Raw genomic sequence first — 18870 nt, 5'->3', positions numbered from 1 at the left:
ACATCAGTTGTGGAGCACTGGCTGCAATGAGAAATAGCCCAATGGGCCCACCGATGCGAATCGATGCTAGGTAGATTGTGCATCAAGCGAACACTTTATCACTGGGCTACATCCCACCCCTGTTTGACACAGAGACAAAACATCAGTATAACTGTGTCAGTGAGAGTTAAAATGGAAATGTATATTCTTGGAGTAAATAAACAACTCTCCACTTTCGGTTACTGCTGACTAATAGAAAGGAATGTCTGTTCAATAAAAACTCAATTTTAAACTACAACTATTTTTCATACAACACATGGTCATATCAACACTTGGTATGGAAAATTAAGAGGAAATTTGCTGCTCCTAAACAGGCTACTCTTATTAAAAAGCAGGAAGGGATCCATTATATGCAAATATTCCCTTAGAACAGCACACACATCTTTTGATGTACCAGTTATGCCCTGGCAATGAGCTAGTCCAATACAATGTCAATACAAAATAAATATTTTATATAATAGCACGTTTACCTGCCATGAAATGTGGTGTGACCACGGCCGGGTTTGCGGACCGTGGGGACAGGGAGTCATCTGGAAGCAATGTGTCCGGCAAGTCATCATCAGATTGCAGGTCTAAATCATCCGAACTTTCCTCCCCTGAAACACCACCGACTACCATAATACCGTTATCATAACAATACCAACTACCATAACACCCTTAAAACAATACTGACTGCCTGCCATACTATTGTTAACAAAACAAAACTGACTAATATAATATTCTTGCAGTTGAAGCAAACAAAACAGACTATTATATTATTCAAGATTGCACTAGTTAAAACAAGACTATTATAATAATTGTACAATACAGTAAAGTCTCGTTGCCTCAAACCCAAAACGATCAAACACACTGCTATGCTCGAACCAAGAACAAAGTCCCAATTTTCATTTAAAGCAAACTCTTTCATTCTGCAATGAAGGATCGAACAACACTAGGGTCAAGTTGGCCTTCTCTCACACAATATTATGTCAGTCCAGTCAAAGGTAATTCAGTGTAATTAATACTTCGCTTGAACTGGTACTCTATTCAATATGAAGTTATTCTCAGGTTTCATTTATTTCAAACATAATATACTTGTAATTGCAATGAATTACAGCCTGAACAATAACAGAATCAATATGTGTAGAGGCATTTTAGTCTTCGGCAGTTCTCAAGATATTTAGCATCTTCACTCACTGACCAGTCACCAAATTAACCAGTAACATTATTGCATTATACAACTGGGTGAAAGGCAGACAGCGAAGTCACCTGATGTTGCCGCAAGTGGCAATAACACAGACATGAATGTACCTGAATGTACCTGGTGTTATGGTTAAGTGGCAGTAACACAGACATGAATGTACCTGGTGTTATGGTTAAGTGTGCAGTAACACGGACATGAATGTACCTGGTGTTATGGTTGAGTGTGCAGTAACACGGACATGAATGTACCTGGTGTTATGGTTGAGTGTGCAGTAACACGGACATGAATGTACCTGGTGTTATGGTTGAGTGTGCAGTAACACGGACATGAATGTACCTGGTGTTATGGTTGAGTGTGCAGTAACACGGACATGAATGTACCTGGTGTTATGGTTGAGTGTGCAGTAACACGGACATGAATGTACCTGGTGTTATGGTTGAGTGTGCAGTAACACGGACATGAATGTACCTGGTGTTATGGTTAAGTGGCAGTAACACAGACATGAATGTACCTGGTGTTATGGTTAAGTGTGCAGTAACACGGACATGAATGTACCTGGTGTTATGGTTAAGTGGCAATAACACGGACATGAATGTACCTGGTGTTATGGTTAAGTGTGCAAATTAGATATAACTTATTTTGCTTTTATCGCATTATCTATCTAATCATTTTGATTGGTTATATTAGTACTAAATCTATAATTTTTACAGCAATGTAACATAGATAATGTTCTGGCTTATTTTATTTCATACAAAATTATAAACAAACAAATGTACTTCAGATTTAAATTGTTAAGCAACAATAATTTCGAACAAATCGATGGGTCGAACAAATTCTCCAACAGTGTTTGACCAAACGAGATTCTACTGTAGTTAAAATACAGACTATTATAATACTCTTGCACTTGTTAAAACACAGACTACCATAATAATAACAAAACAATACTACCATAATGCTTACACCACCATTACAGCAGAAGTTACTATAAAGTTGTATACATCCTGAGTTAGTAACAATGTATTAATGACTGGTCATATTTTCTCAAATTGTTCAACAAAAACTAATTTTAAAGAGACATTATGAAGAGGCCTCTTGGCTTGGACAGTAATGCAATTTTATTAACCCTTTTTTGTTTTAGTTCAAGATAAACTTTAATTTTAAAAAGTTTTTTGAGTAAGCCAATCCAAATTTTATAACATCTGAATTTTAAAAGTCTTTAAAATCCTACATTTAAAATTCATTCTTAATTAATACGCAGTATCCCTGACATGTAAAAATAATAGTTTAAATCTTTCAAATAGTTTTTTTTACGTTAAAATATGACAAATGTCATAAATAGTCACTAGTGTACAACATAACAGGTTTTTTTACTTTCATTTTTTCTGGAAGTCATGTCAATTTCAAAGAAAGTATCAAATAACAGGCATAAACATTAACATATTCTTTAGATAAACTTTTTGTTTTGTTTACAGAATTAGTAATTACTATATAAATATTCAAATATATTAGTTGAGACACAAGACATTTAACTAAAAAATGTAAATAAATATCTTAATAATAAATAACCTCTGAATTAAATACTTATTTTAAGAAGCTGTTCTCAGGTTGCTGCCATTGTAAGATATTTCTGACTAGCACAGCCTTTTTAACAACTATAATTTCATATTAAATTGATTTTTTGCAAACACTAACAAATAAATGTTCAAACATTATATTTATAAATCACATAAATGTATGCATATTAATGTGAAAAAGATGCAACATGCACTAAGATGCTCCAACCATGCAACAGAAACATCCCATGTCAATCATGACGAATCACTCGAACACACTATTAGGAAAGAACCTCAGACCAAACCATGCATCAAAACTCATTATAATAGGAGCTTTTCATAATAGTCTAACTGGGCAAATTACTACATCCTGTGATGACATCTTTTATTAATTCAATCTCTATTCTGATCAACCACATTTTGGCAAAAGAGAATATCAAAAATATCCTTCTTGGATTGCTGTTCTTTAATATCTACACAATCTACATCAGTACATGTGTGTGTGTGTGTATATCTTTTGGTGAGAGCTGATATGCAAGTACAGACATGCTTGATCAGTTCTCAAATGGAACCACGCTCAAAATTATCCAAATGATTCTGTCCAAGACACGACAATCTGCATAAACTTGTACAGCACTTAACACTGTGAAAAACATAATGATGATGTTTACAACATAGAAGATAAGACTGTAGTTCTAACTTTTTGTTAGGTACAAGTACCGATAGAAAGACAACTGAAATTTTGACCATCCCTTTCTCAATATTGCACAATTAGAATGAACACAGAGTATGGAAACTTACGTTAAATAAAACACATAAATTACATGATATAATATGACTTGAACATGTTGGTCTATATTCTTTACATGTGGTAAAGTTGTTCATGATATAATTAAAGAAGTTTTCATGTCATGTCATGTTTAACAACACTCGGGCACAAAAATACATGTTGGCTATTGAGTGTCAAACAAAGGTCAGTATATGAATATGATAAAAATAAGCATGAAAGAAAGAGATATTTTGTTTAATACAGTATTAGTATATAGATTACTGGATGTTGAAATGTAAAGTGTTGGTCAGAAGAAGATTTATTTTTGTCTTTTACTAGCAGGATTGCCTTCATATTGTCAATCCAGTTCAGATTTCAATGTGTGAGAAAATATAATGTTAACAGCTACATGAAAATATAATAATATTCTTCAGCAGCAATGAGTAATATTGTAGTTATTCAGCATTAGTTCAATATGTTTATATATGTATTTATTATGATAATATATTATTATTGTTATTATATTACTATAAACTACATAACAATCTTCATTTTATGGAGGAAATAAAGAACATCTTTCTTCTGTAGTGGGCAGACAGTCCAGATTGACAGCATACTTGCATCTTAATTCAATGTAAGTAAGAAAATCAAGCTAAAATGAAATATACAGTAAATGCCACCTGTACCTAACCACCATTTACGAAACAAAAGACAAAAGCCCTATACAACCAACATATGAAACTACAATTACTGTATTTCAAATACTAATCATCATGCTTAAATATGTTCACACTGACTAAATATACACATACCCACCAAGATTTGAAAACTGTCAGTCTAATATATATATATATAAAAATACTTCAGAATAGTATAAATTGCAAGTTCTTGCATTAAAGACATCACTAACAATACATGTTATAGCACTATTCTGATGGAAAATGTAATGCCTTGCAAATCCTGCAATTAAGAAACTGTCAACTGCACAAAAACGAACGTTGAAAAAAACACGAAAGAAATAAGTCCTAGGCAAAAAAAGTGCCATGGAGAATTAAAAACTCCAGGGCATACCCAACTGCCATGGGCAATTGCAGAGGTGGCTTTGGTTTTATTTAACTGGTTCAGATATTCTTGGTAAAAATGTCCTAACACAATAGGGGTCATAATGGATTAAGAATTTACTCAAAGTAGCAATACTTATCTATAACTTTATCAAGTGGCTATCAGTTCTTTTAACACCAAGTCTGCCAATGTATGTGGAAGCCATACTTGATTTCGTATTTCAGCACTAGGGAAGATTCGTACAACCAATCTTAAGTGACCTAGCCAACATCAAAGTAAATTTTGCACTGACCCAAAAGAAACAAGAATTGTTAGTGTCTTGAATAGAATATTTTAAAGTTATATTGACAAAGTTGCAGTTGTTTTGAAGAAAGTAATTCAACAGTGAATGTATATTAAGACAGCACAGCAACAGTGATTTTGAACTGAATATGTCAAAAAGAAATAAACATACTTTTAAACATTTACTACATTAATAATGAAATAAAACATTATTGTTTTATTTTTATAATTCACAAACTTTTTGACATTACATAGTTGGCAAAATACCAACATAAAATGAACCAAAAAGTAGTGTCCTGAACTTGGTTTTTGGCCAAAAAGTAATTGGTATATTAAACAAACCTTCACTACATTTATAAAAATATCTGATTTTTTAAATTACCTTTCAAATAATTTACTATGTTCTATAACATCCTGAATGAAAGTTATAAACAAGTGCTGTGTGTGTCATGTTTATATATATATATAAACTTGGCTGACTGACTAAAATCAGCTGTACGCAAACAGCAAACCCCACCACCGTAAGTCACAGTGCAGAATTATCAATTTAAATTTCTATATACTGCCATCACAAAAGAAGAATTCACAGGAACTATTATTTCAAAAGGTGACGTCAGCTGTTAAAAGAAAATAAATGTTGTTGTTAGGTATTTGTTACAGCATGCAGTTGATAGCAAATGTGCATGCTCATTCGTTTGAGAGACGGCATGCTCATTCGTTTGAGAGACGGCATGCTGGGACGGATTACCGTCAGTGTGGCAGCCAACGTGACTAGAAGAAGATGCAGCATCTTTACTCTCTGCAGAGGTGCTGCCTGGCAGAGTAAAATCTGACTTCTGAAAGTTAAACATGGTGATTAGGTGAAAAACTGCATCAGTCTTACATTGTTTAACATCAGTTATTGATGGCACACCTACTGAAATGGTAAAATAATTTGTTTTATTATTATTATTTTTTTTTATTCACAGAACCCATGTTTACACTTGTATCCATCACAATCACAGGGAAGAAGTGACGGATATTTTTACATATGAAAGTATTCCAATTGATTATTCTTACAAATTATCACACAAAATCATCAAACTATAAATCAAAATCACTGAAATGGATACTTTACACAGAGAGAGACGAAATCTAAACTTCAAGTTAGGTGTGGGTAAATGGTAAGGTAAATTAAAGATATATGTAGTAGTGAATTATAAAAGGGGTTCTGAGAAGATTTATTTAGTAAAATATAATTTCCATTACACACTTACACTTACACACACACACACACTTACACACTTACACACACACACATACACAGACACATACACGGACAAGACAGACAGACACACACACACACACTAAGATAATAATTCTTCCTATTTTGATTCAGCTGTAATAATGTTAGTTTTATTTGTTAATATATAATAGTATTGTTTAAAGCCCTTTTTAATTGAGAAGAGTGTTTTCATAACATTAGTGTCATCCAGTAAAGAGAAAGTGTCTGGTTGTACAAGTAATAAACTTGAGAAATATTTTCTAATTGCTTGAACACAAACCATAAGAAGTCACAAAAGATAGTACAATGTGGAAATTGTCTTGAATTTCCATTAATGTACAAATTTTACCCTTTCTATTAAAAAAATCTATAATTTGTGAGATATCTTTTTGATAACATTTTGAGTTATAAACAAACATTAGGATTGTAAAATATTGGTTCTGTTAAAACTTTGCCAATGGATGAACACAACATTCTATGAGGAAAACAACTGATGGCATTCAAACAGTGTTGCCAAAATAAGTGGTTTAGTTTCTCTATTAAGTTAGCAGGGTATGAATTTCCAAAAGTAGCAATATTGTTAAAATCAGGATATACCAACAAGAGGACATCCTTCCATTTGAAAGTTTGTGTAATATCAAGAACCTTTCTAATCCATATGAGTTTCAGTACTTTTACATAGGAATATACATCACCCATACCATGTCCTCCTTCACTAACAGAATGGCAAGCTACTGTTCTTTTGGTTCTATCAGGTTTATTATTCCAAACAAAGTTACATAGCATATAGTTTAGTTCTTTAACTAAAAAAGCCAGGGGTGTATGAAAATGTAAAAACAATTGAGAAAACTTGCCATTGTTTGAGGTCAGGTTAAATAAAAAAGAAAATATAATAAAGTTTTAAAATAAGCAATGATTTAATGATAGCAATTTTACCTAGGGGGGTAATAAAATGTTTCATCCACCTATTTATTTGTTTAATTTCAAATAATTTATTTTCATAATTAATGTTGGTAATTTCTTTAATGTTTGTTGTGAATTTGATTCCAAGAATCTTACAGATTTTTGGATTTCATTCAAGTTTTAGGTTTGGTAACTATACATATTTACAATTTGTTTTGAATCTATCCATATAACTTGGGATTTATCATAGTTAAAATTTAGGCCAGACATGTTTACAAAGTCCTTGAGTACCATAACTGTTGGGTAACATAATATACTGTGTATATACTTCACAAGGCATTGGCTTCAACAAATATCTTTGAATTAATAAAATAAATTGGAAAACTCGTTTAGGGATGGTGTTATTGTCCAGGAATCTGTTTTCAGCTCATAATATAGGAATAAAAATATATGCAATCCAAACTTTTAAAATGTGAACATAACAGTTACCAAACATCTATTTGTCTCAATGTTACTACAACTTACAACAATATCAGTAATTTTAAATAATAAACTTGTATCAAAAATTCATGTTATTTTAGACCTTGTATTTTTAACTCATAATTACAGATTGAGAAAGTGAAGGAATAATATCCCATCATGCTATTCATACTTGCAGAGATTTAAGAGTGATGCCATATTGCAAAATGAAAACGTAATATATTGCAAGATAAACAAATAAAAGTTTTCTTATAAACTGTGAGAATAGAGTGGGTTGCATGCTCATCTAATTTTTTTAACTGTGAAATGAGAATTATGAAAAAAGCAAGCAGCAATTATTTAAAGCAAATATATTCAATATGGCAGAGTGAACATTCAGTGTCTCATTAGACTGTGACAGATGATCATTGAGCTAGATTTGTTGTCTCATTTACTGATATGCAAGTGACATATGCCAAACAAAAATTGCCTGTAGGTCCTGTAGGTAATTACCTTGTCTAAACCTGAAAGAGTCTCTCCTTCTGCTGGTTGCACAATATGATCTGGAGGTATACTGGCTGCAGTACTAAAACAAAAAACAACAAAAACAAGTAGTTATAATCAATTAAAAAAAATATCAATTTATCATACATAACCAATAAATTACATTTTACCAACAACAAGCACAGTTCAGGGCCGGACACAGGTGGAAATCTACCTATCTTATCCTACTTAGAAATAGAGACAATCTTCATTTTAAACCAATAAACTAATAAAATATAATCTTCATTTTTCATATCTTTTTTTAAAATCCTTTGATGAAGTGCGAAATTTTTTACTGTCACTAGTTCTGACTAAATCATACAATTATAAACCACCACCTTCTGAATAAATCAAATAAACTTCTTTATAAACAAAAGATTATACATGAATATCTTTGTTGTTTTAATTACTGACTTAAAAGTGCTATTTTCAAACAAACATTACCTAACAGGTTTTGATGATTCTTCGGTTGAAACTGCTGATACTTTTTCTCCTGAAAATAAAATACTTGAAACTGAGGGCAATTCTGTGAACTACAAGATTTTATAAAAAATGAATACATTCACACATTTAGGCAAGTGTTAAATATAAAACTTGACTTATACTAAAGAATTAGTTACACATGCTAAGACAGAGTGTACATTTTATGGTCACCCGATCGCCCATGGCGAGTCAAAATAGCGTCGAGCAAGTCAAAACCTTATCACGTGTCGCCCACCTAGCGACCGAAAATATTTGCATATTGTATTATGTATCAAAATGCAAATAACTAATGTTTGTAAGAGATCAGAAAGGTATTTTTTATTTATTATCATAATAGTGACCACTACCCCGTCTATTGAACAGTCTAAAACCATTTGGAATGCCTCGACAGGTTTTGATTATGTATTTGGAAAACCTCAGCTACGTAAATGTATTCGTAGGTGCAATCGGCCATGTCTGTCTTTACTTTCCATTTAGTTACAATCGGAACCACTCGTCACATTCCGCCATGCTATCTTTCGCAGAAAGATTTTTTTTTTTTACGAGCCTAAGGGTTTTCGAAGTTACATTGTGTTGGAACGTTTTCGTTTCTTACAGAATATATTGAGTCTATGATACCAAACACCCAATCATCACTGCGAACGATGACAACAACAGCTATCATTGCCTGTGCATTGTTGTCAGTCACACTTATTATTATTAACAGAACAATAAATAAATTATATGTTCTAACTTGTTCCAAAATGTAATAGTATTTCTTGGTTAAACTTTTAATCTGCCCTCGAGTCTGTGTAGATTTCTAAAAGGTCAGGTTTTGTAATTAGTTCTATGTTTGATATTGGCTCATATTATTGTATGATATTCACACAATATTCTACTACATTATTATAGTGATTTACTTTGTATGGTTTAGGAATATTGTTATTATCAGTTTCGTAATTAAATAGTGATTATGCCTTTAACTTGTGTGTTTATTTCTCTAGTGGATGTGATTATTGTTTATATAGATTAGTCAGCTTAGTAAATGTTTTTCATTCCTCGTCATACGGCCATAAAAGCACCTTATTCATTCCAAGATGGAGCTTTGGTAAAACATTCCAGATGTTTGATTGTGTGGATTCCGTGACAACATAATAATTATAATTTAATTACAACAGTTTGTAATAAAACTAAAACAAGTTCTGTTTCTTTCTTTTGTGTTGTTATTATTCTTTGTATGATATGTTAACATGTTTTTAAAGTGCAATTTAAGTAAGTTCTTTTTTATTACATAATTCAGTCACGGGCCATTCAAAAGTTGTACGGGTGAGTCAAAGTATTGCTGTGAGTGGCCCGATTGGCCAGTCCAAAAAATCCGAAGTGCATACCCTGCTAAGATCAATACACATTAAATTCAACATCACTAGTCACAGACAAACCTGAGGGCTTCTGTTTTTGTGTTGGCTGAGTATTTTCATCTGGCAGTAACTCAACTGGCGTTTCTCCAGCAACCAGCTGGTAGTCAGCGTCAGGACCAAAGATGGTCTGTGCAAATAATAAAAATAGTGATTTATTTATTTATTTTTTATTTTTTCACTTTAGCACAAATTCCAGGCAACTCTCTAACATAATGTTGAAGTGTTTGGAGACCATTTAATTGACTGTAGTCTTTGGAGACCATTTAATTGACCGTGACTGATGAAATAAATAAATGGCCACAAAAAATTAGTTAACATAGTCTGATGAATTTTACTTCAGCATTATAAACCTAATAGCAAGAAATACTTGATTACAACTGAAATCAAAATATAACACTGTAAAACTGCCATCTATTTTCATAAATAAGTAATGCACCAACATGGCAACCACTTTTGCTAATGAGATGTCTTATGGTAAACACATTTTATTATGTCTATTATTTTATGTCTTTTCTTAAAAATAATTTTATCACATATGCTTTCTCAAAAATGTTTCTGGAATAAGAATTGCTTACCTGAGCTGAAGAAATGAGTAGTTCTATGGCACGTGTCTGGTGAGGTGTATCCACCAAAGAAGCGAGGGAAGCAGTACCTTCTCTGCAAATAATAAACAATTAACTACAGTTATTAAACGAAATAATGTAAAAAGTCCACACCTCAGTATGTTATTAATCTTAAGACTTGCAAGTGAAATTGTACAGTGATTGTGACACAAACTACACTTATAGAAAAAGATGTAATCTTGTTTTTAATTATAATATTTTTTCCCCCATGGAACAATAATTAATAGAATCCTAAACAAATACTGTGTAACTGTAAGAAAGCTTTAAGAGAGAAAACTTACGCAGGTCTAAGAAGTGTGGGTCCGAAGACAATACCCAGGTTACTAGGACTCATCTGATTCACATCACTGTGTGCAGCAACTCTGTAACAAAGAGAAAATGTATTTCACAAGTTTACATGGCTTTAAAACATAACAAAATACTACTAACTTAAAGCAAAAATAAGAACTAGATATCTTATTAAATTATCAAGTTAAAAACTATAGTAGTAAAAACTTGGATCTACAATAAAGTACTTTTAGAATGAACACGCTTGCAACAAACTACCGGTTAGAACAAACTGATTGTAAAGTCTCATTTTTAACCCTATATAGTATTAATAAATTTTAATGTATAGAACAAATTATGTATAGCGAATTAACAGTTAAAACGAACAAATCTGTCTGTCAAAATTGTGAATTTCAGTTTAAATTAGTATATATACAGTGAACAATCATAAGTTGTTTATCTTATTTGTATCTTATCAGTCAGTAGCATTAGGGACAATGCATCCAAAATGACTGTATTGATATTGGTGATAATAAATTAAATATATTTTTAAAACCCCACTAATTCTTGTTTAAATTTGAAAAATCCAAAATAGCCGACTTCCTGAATGAAAATGGTTAACTTCCGCAAATGTGTATAACGAACTATGATATAACGAACTATGATATAATGAACCGATGTGTCTGGTCCCTTGTTGTTCGTTATAAGAGTACTTTACTGTAGTTAAAAATATAAAGGAATAAGACAAAATAAATACATGAGAATTTTTCTGTTATTCTAAAAATATTTCCAAAATATGTTAAATTCATTGATTAATGAGACTGTCCCAAGTTTCCAGCTAATGTCAGATTTTTCTGAGACTTATTTAATGACTACAATTACCTATTAAATGAATTTTCTTGTTTATAATATCAGTTAGGGTATATTCAAGGTATTTCTAGTCATCCTAACGTCTGCAGTAAAATAATGTTTTAGTTATTAGAAACATTAGGATAAATGAAAACAGTCACTGATATTCAAAACAAGGCAACTGATTTAATACGTAATTTTAGTAATTAAAAAGGCTCTATTAATTGCAAACATCTTTTATAAGTAGTACACTCCGGAATCTCTTTAGTATGTTTCTACAGCCATTTCATATTGATAATACTTCAACCTCATAATAATTACCATACAAGAATTAAGACATCTAAGAGTTTTACCTCTGTAAGTGATGAACAAGCACAGCCAGAGTTTTGAAGTTAGAGTGTGGTAAATTGCGAACCAAGGATGCAAGTCGTTCCACTGTTTTAGCACTAGAGATAGCACCAGCCATGCTTTCCTAAAATATACAACAAACGTAACAGTATCGCAAAAGTATATCCCCACATTTTTATATAAACTGACGATCAAAAGAAAGTATACCAATTATTTTTTCAAAGTATTAAAAACAACACAAAACACAAGTTGATGCAAATGTTATATTTTGAAAGTATAATAATTTGGCGATAAATAAACACGAGTATACTCAATAAAACCCATAAAATGATAATATCACAGTGCACAACAGCACTAGGGGTGACATGTGCGATTTCATGAAGGACCACTCATAACAAAGGTGAATAAATTTGACCACAAAGAACATGTTTCAATAGTGTGTATGTCCACCATGTGCAAGTATGCAAGCATGGACCCGACGTCGGACAGATTTCCATCAATGACAATAAGGTCTGTCTGCTGTTGGCCACAGATACCGCCCCAAACCATCACAGATCCACCACCAAACGGTTCAGTCTCCTGAACACAGTACGGAGCTGTTCTCTCTCCTGCACGTCGGTATATCGGAGTCCTGCCATCAGCTCTGAATAACTGGAACCTGCTCTCATCAGAAAAGAGTACACATTGCCAGTTCCAATGTTGCCAACGTTGAAACTGACGTGCCCAACATAAACGTTGAAGTCGATGTTGCCTTGTCAATGTCATCCCTCTGATAGACCCTGATACCATGCTGTCGTAGTCGACGACGTAGTGTAACGACTGATGACATGTCCAAGGCCAGTCGCTACAGATGACGTCATAGTGAGGAATCTGTTACGTAAGTGTAAGATGAGATGGCGGTCCTCGTTGGCTGTTGTGAAGCGGAGTCTTCCACTTCATGGTCTGTCTGCAGTCCTGCCAGTCACCCTGTAACGCTGTATCAACCTGGTGATCGTCAATTTTGTGCAATTCAGGATTCTTGCCACATGGGCATAACTCGCACCCAACTGCACCATACCAATAGCTCTCTCTCTTTCTTCAGCAGTTAGCCTTGCCATGTTCTCTGGTGTTTTACTGTTGACTGAGGCATGTTCTAAGCAATGGCACCCTTTTTTACACCCTTATGTGCACGATTATCATGTTTCTAGTGCAGTATAAATTTGATGAATAAACTCATTTTGCACGTGCGGCATCGCCCAAACGCAGAAATGTGCGACTACCCTATCTAACCTTCCATGAACGTGTATTGTGTTTATTTATAATAAAAATAATTGGTATACTTTCGTTTGATCGTCAGTTTATATAAATACCAATAATATGGTACATTTAGTATTAAGCTGAAAGATATGAATAAAATGGCTCAGTACTTACCTTAGAAACATTAATAAAATCTCCATACAATCGAAATGTAAGCAAAGGTTCTGGCAACTGGAACAGAAGAATAAAGGGTTGAATAAACTGTACTTCACAATAAAATGACACTTTATGCTACTCATTAATAACTAAATAAGAAAATATGTATATTAAATGCATGGATACACTCTAAAAACTATCTTTTTTCAAGAAATTCTTATCAATATACATGTATCTGTCAGATAACATAGTTGTTTATAAGTGGTTAAAGACCAAAAACATTTTAAATAAAATAAATAAAAACAATTAACAAGAGTACCGGTGAGGTACATGATACACCCATCAGGATTGATGGAAAACACTAAGATGTTCAGAATATAGACAAATTATTTGATTTATTTGTATCACAGACCTAGTAATTGTATTACTGGCCTCGGTGGCGTCGTGGTTAGGCCATCGGTCTACAGGCTGGTAGGTACTGGGTTCGGATCCCAGTCGAGACATGGGATTTTTAATCCAGATACCAACTCCAAACCCTGAGTGAGTGCTCCGCAAGGCTCAATGGGTAGGTGTAAACCACTTTCACCGATCAGTGATCCATAACTGGTTCAACAAAGGCCATGGTTTGTGCTATCCTGCCTGTGGGAAGTGCAAATAAAAGATCCCTTGCTGCTTGTCGTAAAAAGAGTAGCCTATGTGGCGACAGTGGGTTTCCTCTAAAAAACTGTAAGAATGACCATATGTTTGACGTCCAATAGCCGATGATAAGATAAAAAATCAATGTGCTCTAGTGGCGGTGTTAAATAAAACAAACTTTACTTTTAGTAATTGTACGTGACACCATCATGCGTGAATCCCTACATGCGAGGTTTGATGTATCTGTATGCAAGATATGGTCCGGACAAGGATTTACTGTTATGTGTAGTAGACCTAGTACTAGTATGCGACACACCACCATCCCAAGTTGTTCCTACATGTGAGGTTTGATGGTCATGTATGCATCTATATGCAAGATATGGTCCGGACAAAGATTTACTATTATGTGCAGCAGACCATAAAAAATAGGTCAAGTAACCTAGGCATAGTAGGCGACAAACCACCATCCCAAATTGTTCCTACATGTGAGGTTTGATGGTCCTGTATGCAAGATATGGTCCGGACAAGGATGTAGTTATTTGCAGTAGACCATGAAAAGTAGGTCACAGTGACCTAGTAAAAGTATGTGTCACACCGCCATCCCAAGTTGTCCCTACATGTGACTCATGATGGTCCTGTATGCATCTGTATGCAAGATATGGTCCAGACAAGGATTTACTGTTATGCGCAGTAGACCGTGAAAAGTAGGTCACAGTGACCTAGTTTTAGCGACAAACCGTCATCCCATGTTGTTGCTACATGTGAGGTTTCATGATCCTATATGTATCTGTATGTAAGATATAGCTCGACAAGAAAATTTTAATAGACGGATGTACGGACAATGTCATACCATAATACGACCCATCATAGACGGGTGTATAAAAAGTAGATGTGTTTAATTAGTGATAAAGATTGAATAATAAATGTTAAATGAATGGTTTTAAATGGAACAAACTCTCATAACTGGACTCCATATCTGACATACTAAAATATACTTGAAGCAGAAAAATGTAAATTATTCAACATCTCATTTCCCTGTGTCTTGCTGGATTAACATAATAACCTTTCCAACAGTTGTATGGCAGGAGATGACGTTTGGGTGTACGTAACCAGTGTGACACACCTGGAAGCAGTTGTCAGCAGAACTACTATAACAAAATAGCAGTAAGTGACACACCTGTCTCAAGTATGGCTTCAGAACATTGGAGATGACGTTTGGGTGTACGTAGTAAGATAGCAGTAAGTGACACACCTGTCTCAAGTACAGCTTCAGTACATTGGAGATGATGTTTGGGTGTACGTAGTAAGATAGCAGTAAGTGACACACCTGTCTCAAGTACAGCTTCAGTACATTGGAGATGACGTTTGGGTGTACGTAACAAGATAGCAGTAAGTGACACACCTGTCTCAAGTACAGCTTCAGAACATTGGAGATGATGTTTGGGTGTACGTAGTAAGATAGCAGTAAGTGACACACCTGTCTCAAGTACAGCTTCAGTACATTGGAGATGATGTTTGGGTATACGTAACAAGATAACAGTAAGTGACACACCTGTCTCAAGTACAGCTTCAGTACATTGGAGATGACGTTTGGGTGTTGTTCCTCCAGATCAACAATCTCGGGTTCCATGTCAAAACGCTGACACAGATTCTCCACCTTACTCTTCACTCCCGAAACTCGGTATATACCCTAAAACACAAAAACATTTTAAAAACAATACTTGATATATACCACCACTTATGATATAATTACCAAGGAATTTTAAAGCAGTTTTTATCAACCATTCTGAAGGTTACCATTATCAATTGCAGTAATCACACCAGTTTATGTACATAGCAAATTTAATCCCTGGTCATATCATACATTAAACTAGCTAGTGTTTTAACGATTAACAGTTATGGCTGGTAAAATGACAGGAGTGGCAGCTATCTGTCATCATTACCATTTGCTAGGTAAGGCACCTGGAAATTAGCCTATGTCTATTTACAAGTGCATTATGACATTAAATAGTACAAGGAAGATTATCGACTACAGATTACCTTGATGTCCATGCCTCGTTTTTCCACTTCTGATAAACACTTAGAAATAATTGGTGGAACTTCTCGCTTAAACTGGGCAACTTGTTCCTGGAAGTCAACACCAAATGTTGTGTTTCGCCGACCACGATTATAGGGCTGCATGAAACAAGTAAAGATAATGTAAATGAAAACATATTTGTGTGAAAACAGTCTCTTAATGAAATCTGAAATAAGTTATACACTGTCTTGATCAACAGTAAGAAATATTATTTATACTTTCCCACTGACTGGATAACAGGTCTATCAATACCTTAGGTATATCATTTTGTAGAGAGTAAAGCCAAACTTTAACAAGAGTACTGATATACACATTAAGGAGTTTGATGAAATGTAAGTTGCAGTGAACTAGTAATGGTATGCAACACACCACCATCACAAGGTTTGATGATCCTGTATGATTTGATAAGGAAGATACGCCTGGACTAGGATTTCCTTTAATGTGCAGTAATGCGTGAAAACTAGGTTGTGGTTACCTAGTTATGGTACATGACACACCACTATTTCAGGTTGTACTTGCATGCAACGTTTGATGATCCTATATGAAATAATAAGAAAGATATGCCATGGAAATAAAAGGTTTACGGACAGACGAACAACGCAATACTATAAAATGACCTATCAAAAAAGGTTTGCTTTGTTTAACAACACCACTAGAGCACATTGATTTATAAATCATCTGCTATTTGATGTCAAACATTTGATAATTCTGGCAGTTATACAGAGAAAACCCACTACATTTTCCCATTAGAAGCATGCAATCTTTTATATGCATAATCCCATACAGGACAGCACATACCACAGCCTTTAATATATCAGTCGTTGTGCACTGGATAGAACGAGAAATAGCCCAATGGGCTCACCGATGGGAATCGATTCTGAACCGACAGCACATCAAGCGAGCACTTTACCACTGGGCTACCTCCCACTCCAACGACCTGTGAAAGACGGGCATATAAAAAGAAGTTGTTGTAACCCACTTGCCTCATCTCAGACATAATTTTCTTCTATTTCTTAAAATATAAAAAATACCTGCTTTCTACTGAAATGGTTTGTTAGATTACAGTGAACCCAATGTTTTTAAAGGTGGTATCTAACAATGGTAATGAAATTATTAAAATAGGGTATATTTCTATATCATATAAAACAGACCCACCATCAATGAATCTTCTGCTGCAACCGTCAACATCCGTTTTATCAAATTACGTCTCTGCTCATGACCTAAAATCAATCAAAGTAAAATCTTTTTTTAAAAGGTTTGCATCTAGAAACATCAATAATTATACCACACTCAGAAATGAAAAAACAGAAATCACTTTGTTTTATCTCAGAACTTTGTTGGGAAGGGAAACCAATTACTGATTTGTTGCAACTGCAAAATCTTGGTCTAGTGCAAGAGAAGAATCCTGCTTCCAACACATAGGTAATATTTTTTTTTTTTTAAATGTTATTATATAAATAGAAGCTATAATGTCTGAGATCAAAATAAGAATGCATTTGTTTTTCTCACTAGATTGGACCAAATGACAAAAACCAAGAACCCTATTTATTTTATTAGTTGTACATAAAAACATATGACACCAGTTTGCAGCTTTGAGCATGAAATCAGACAAAATATTTTCTTACCATTACTATTTTTCGAGTCTTCTTCAACCAGTTCATCAAGTGAATGACTAGTAACAAGGTGAGGTCTTGACATTGTGTGTGGACTGTTGCTAGGTGATGAATCATGTGACTTATTGCTACTACTTCCATTGGCACTATCCGAATCACTGTTTGGTACTCCCGACTGTCCCCAGGCTTTCACTGGAGCACGATTTTTGTCTGCTGCAAAATGTTAACATACAATTACACCGAAAAAAAATAATATCAGTTTTCAAGTTCTTTAGTAGTAAGACTCCAGTATGTTACTGATTAATACCCATAAAGTTAATATGGGTTTTGTGTTCAAAATATACATTTTAAGAAGATTGCAATATCTAGAACTTGCATCAGACTATTGACATTTTGAATAACAGTCTTTTTTTTTACAATTTTCTTAACTGTGCAAACAGATCAACACAGTCTAGAAGTTCACTTTTTACTTTTTAAATGTTACTTTTATTCAGAGAACCCATGTTTACAATGAACTTCATTATTAGGAAATAACTGTTTACCTCTCCACAAATAATCATCTCAATAAAACTTTCTTAAAATAGCCCTAACAAATAATTTCTTTTATAAAAGGGTAAGTAAGTACAGTAGCTACAGGTATGCATGGACACACGAACCTCAGAAAGAAAATGACAGCCTCACCACTACTGTACTTTGCTACTTACTGTAAGGGCACTATGAAGATTATACAACATCCATATGTAAGAGCAAGTGACAAACCTTTTCTGGGTGAGGATGTCGGAGAGCCTTCGTTGGAAGGAAGCAAGTCGGAGGATACTAAGCCATTAGAGTGAGTGCTGGGTTTCCGACTCTCACCATATCTGTAATGAAAACATACAACTGTCATCAATAGTCTCTTACACAACACACACCACCAGTTCACCATTATGCAGTCCCTTTCAGCTCAGAGAGGCCTAGGTCAATGTCAGCTTTGGCCATAATAAATGCAGATATAATGACTCAAAGGTTAATTTAAGATCATCATCCACTTAAACTAAAGGAGAAAAGAATGAAACAAACCAACTTTTTAAATTTGAGGTCCTCTTTGAATCTGAAAGTAGCCCAAATAATTACCTCCCAGGACACCCG

General features: G+C 33.9%; 1 protein-coding gene across 6 annotated transcripts in view; it reads right to left on the bottom strand.

Annotated features, from left to right (window-relative positions):
- LOC121376567 (rho GTPase-activating protein 45-like) overlaps positions 1–18870 on the bottom strand; it is a 70118-nt gene that overhangs the window by 11281 nt on the left and 39967 nt on the right. For 3 of the 6 annotated variants that reach the window (XM_041504484.1, XM_041504483.1, XM_041504485.1), the window contains exons 17-30: positions 18502–18602; positions 17755–17955; positions 17285–17349; positions 16093–16227; positions 15605–15742; positions 13435–13491; positions 12030–12148; positions 10842–10922; positions 10513–10594; positions 9959–10064; positions 8502–8550; positions 8028–8100; positions 5637–5724; positions 510–635 (exon numbers count right to left, since the gene is read on the bottom strand). In XM_041504484.1, the coding sequence (XP_041360418.1) occupies positions 510–635; positions 5637–5724; positions 8028–8100; positions 8502–8550; positions 9959–10064; positions 10513–10594; positions 10842–10922; positions 12030–12148; positions 13435–13491; positions 15605–15742; positions 16093–16227; positions 17285–17349; positions 17755–17955; positions 18502–18602 (1421 nt within the window). The remainder of the gene's footprint in view (positions 1–509; positions 636–5636; positions 5725–8027; positions 8101–8501; positions 8551–9958; positions 10065–10512; positions 10595–10841; positions 10923–12029; positions 12149–13434; positions 13492–15604; positions 15743–16092; positions 16228–17284; positions 17350–17754; positions 17956–18501; positions 18603–18870) is intronic. The other 3 variants (XR_005958468.1, XR_005958469.1, XM_041504486.1) reach the window with 2 other exon arrangements.

The sequence above is a fragment of the Gigantopelta aegis genome, chromosome 6, assembly GCF_016097555.1.
Source record: "Gigantopelta aegis isolate Gae_Host chromosome 6, Gae_host_genome, whole genome shotgun sequence".
NCBI lineage: Eukaryota > Metazoa > Mollusca > Gastropoda > Neomphalida > Peltospiridae > Gigantopelta > Gigantopelta aegis.
The sequence above is the reverse complement of the archived record's forward strand: the minus strand, read 5'-3'. Positions and strand labels throughout refer to the sequence as shown.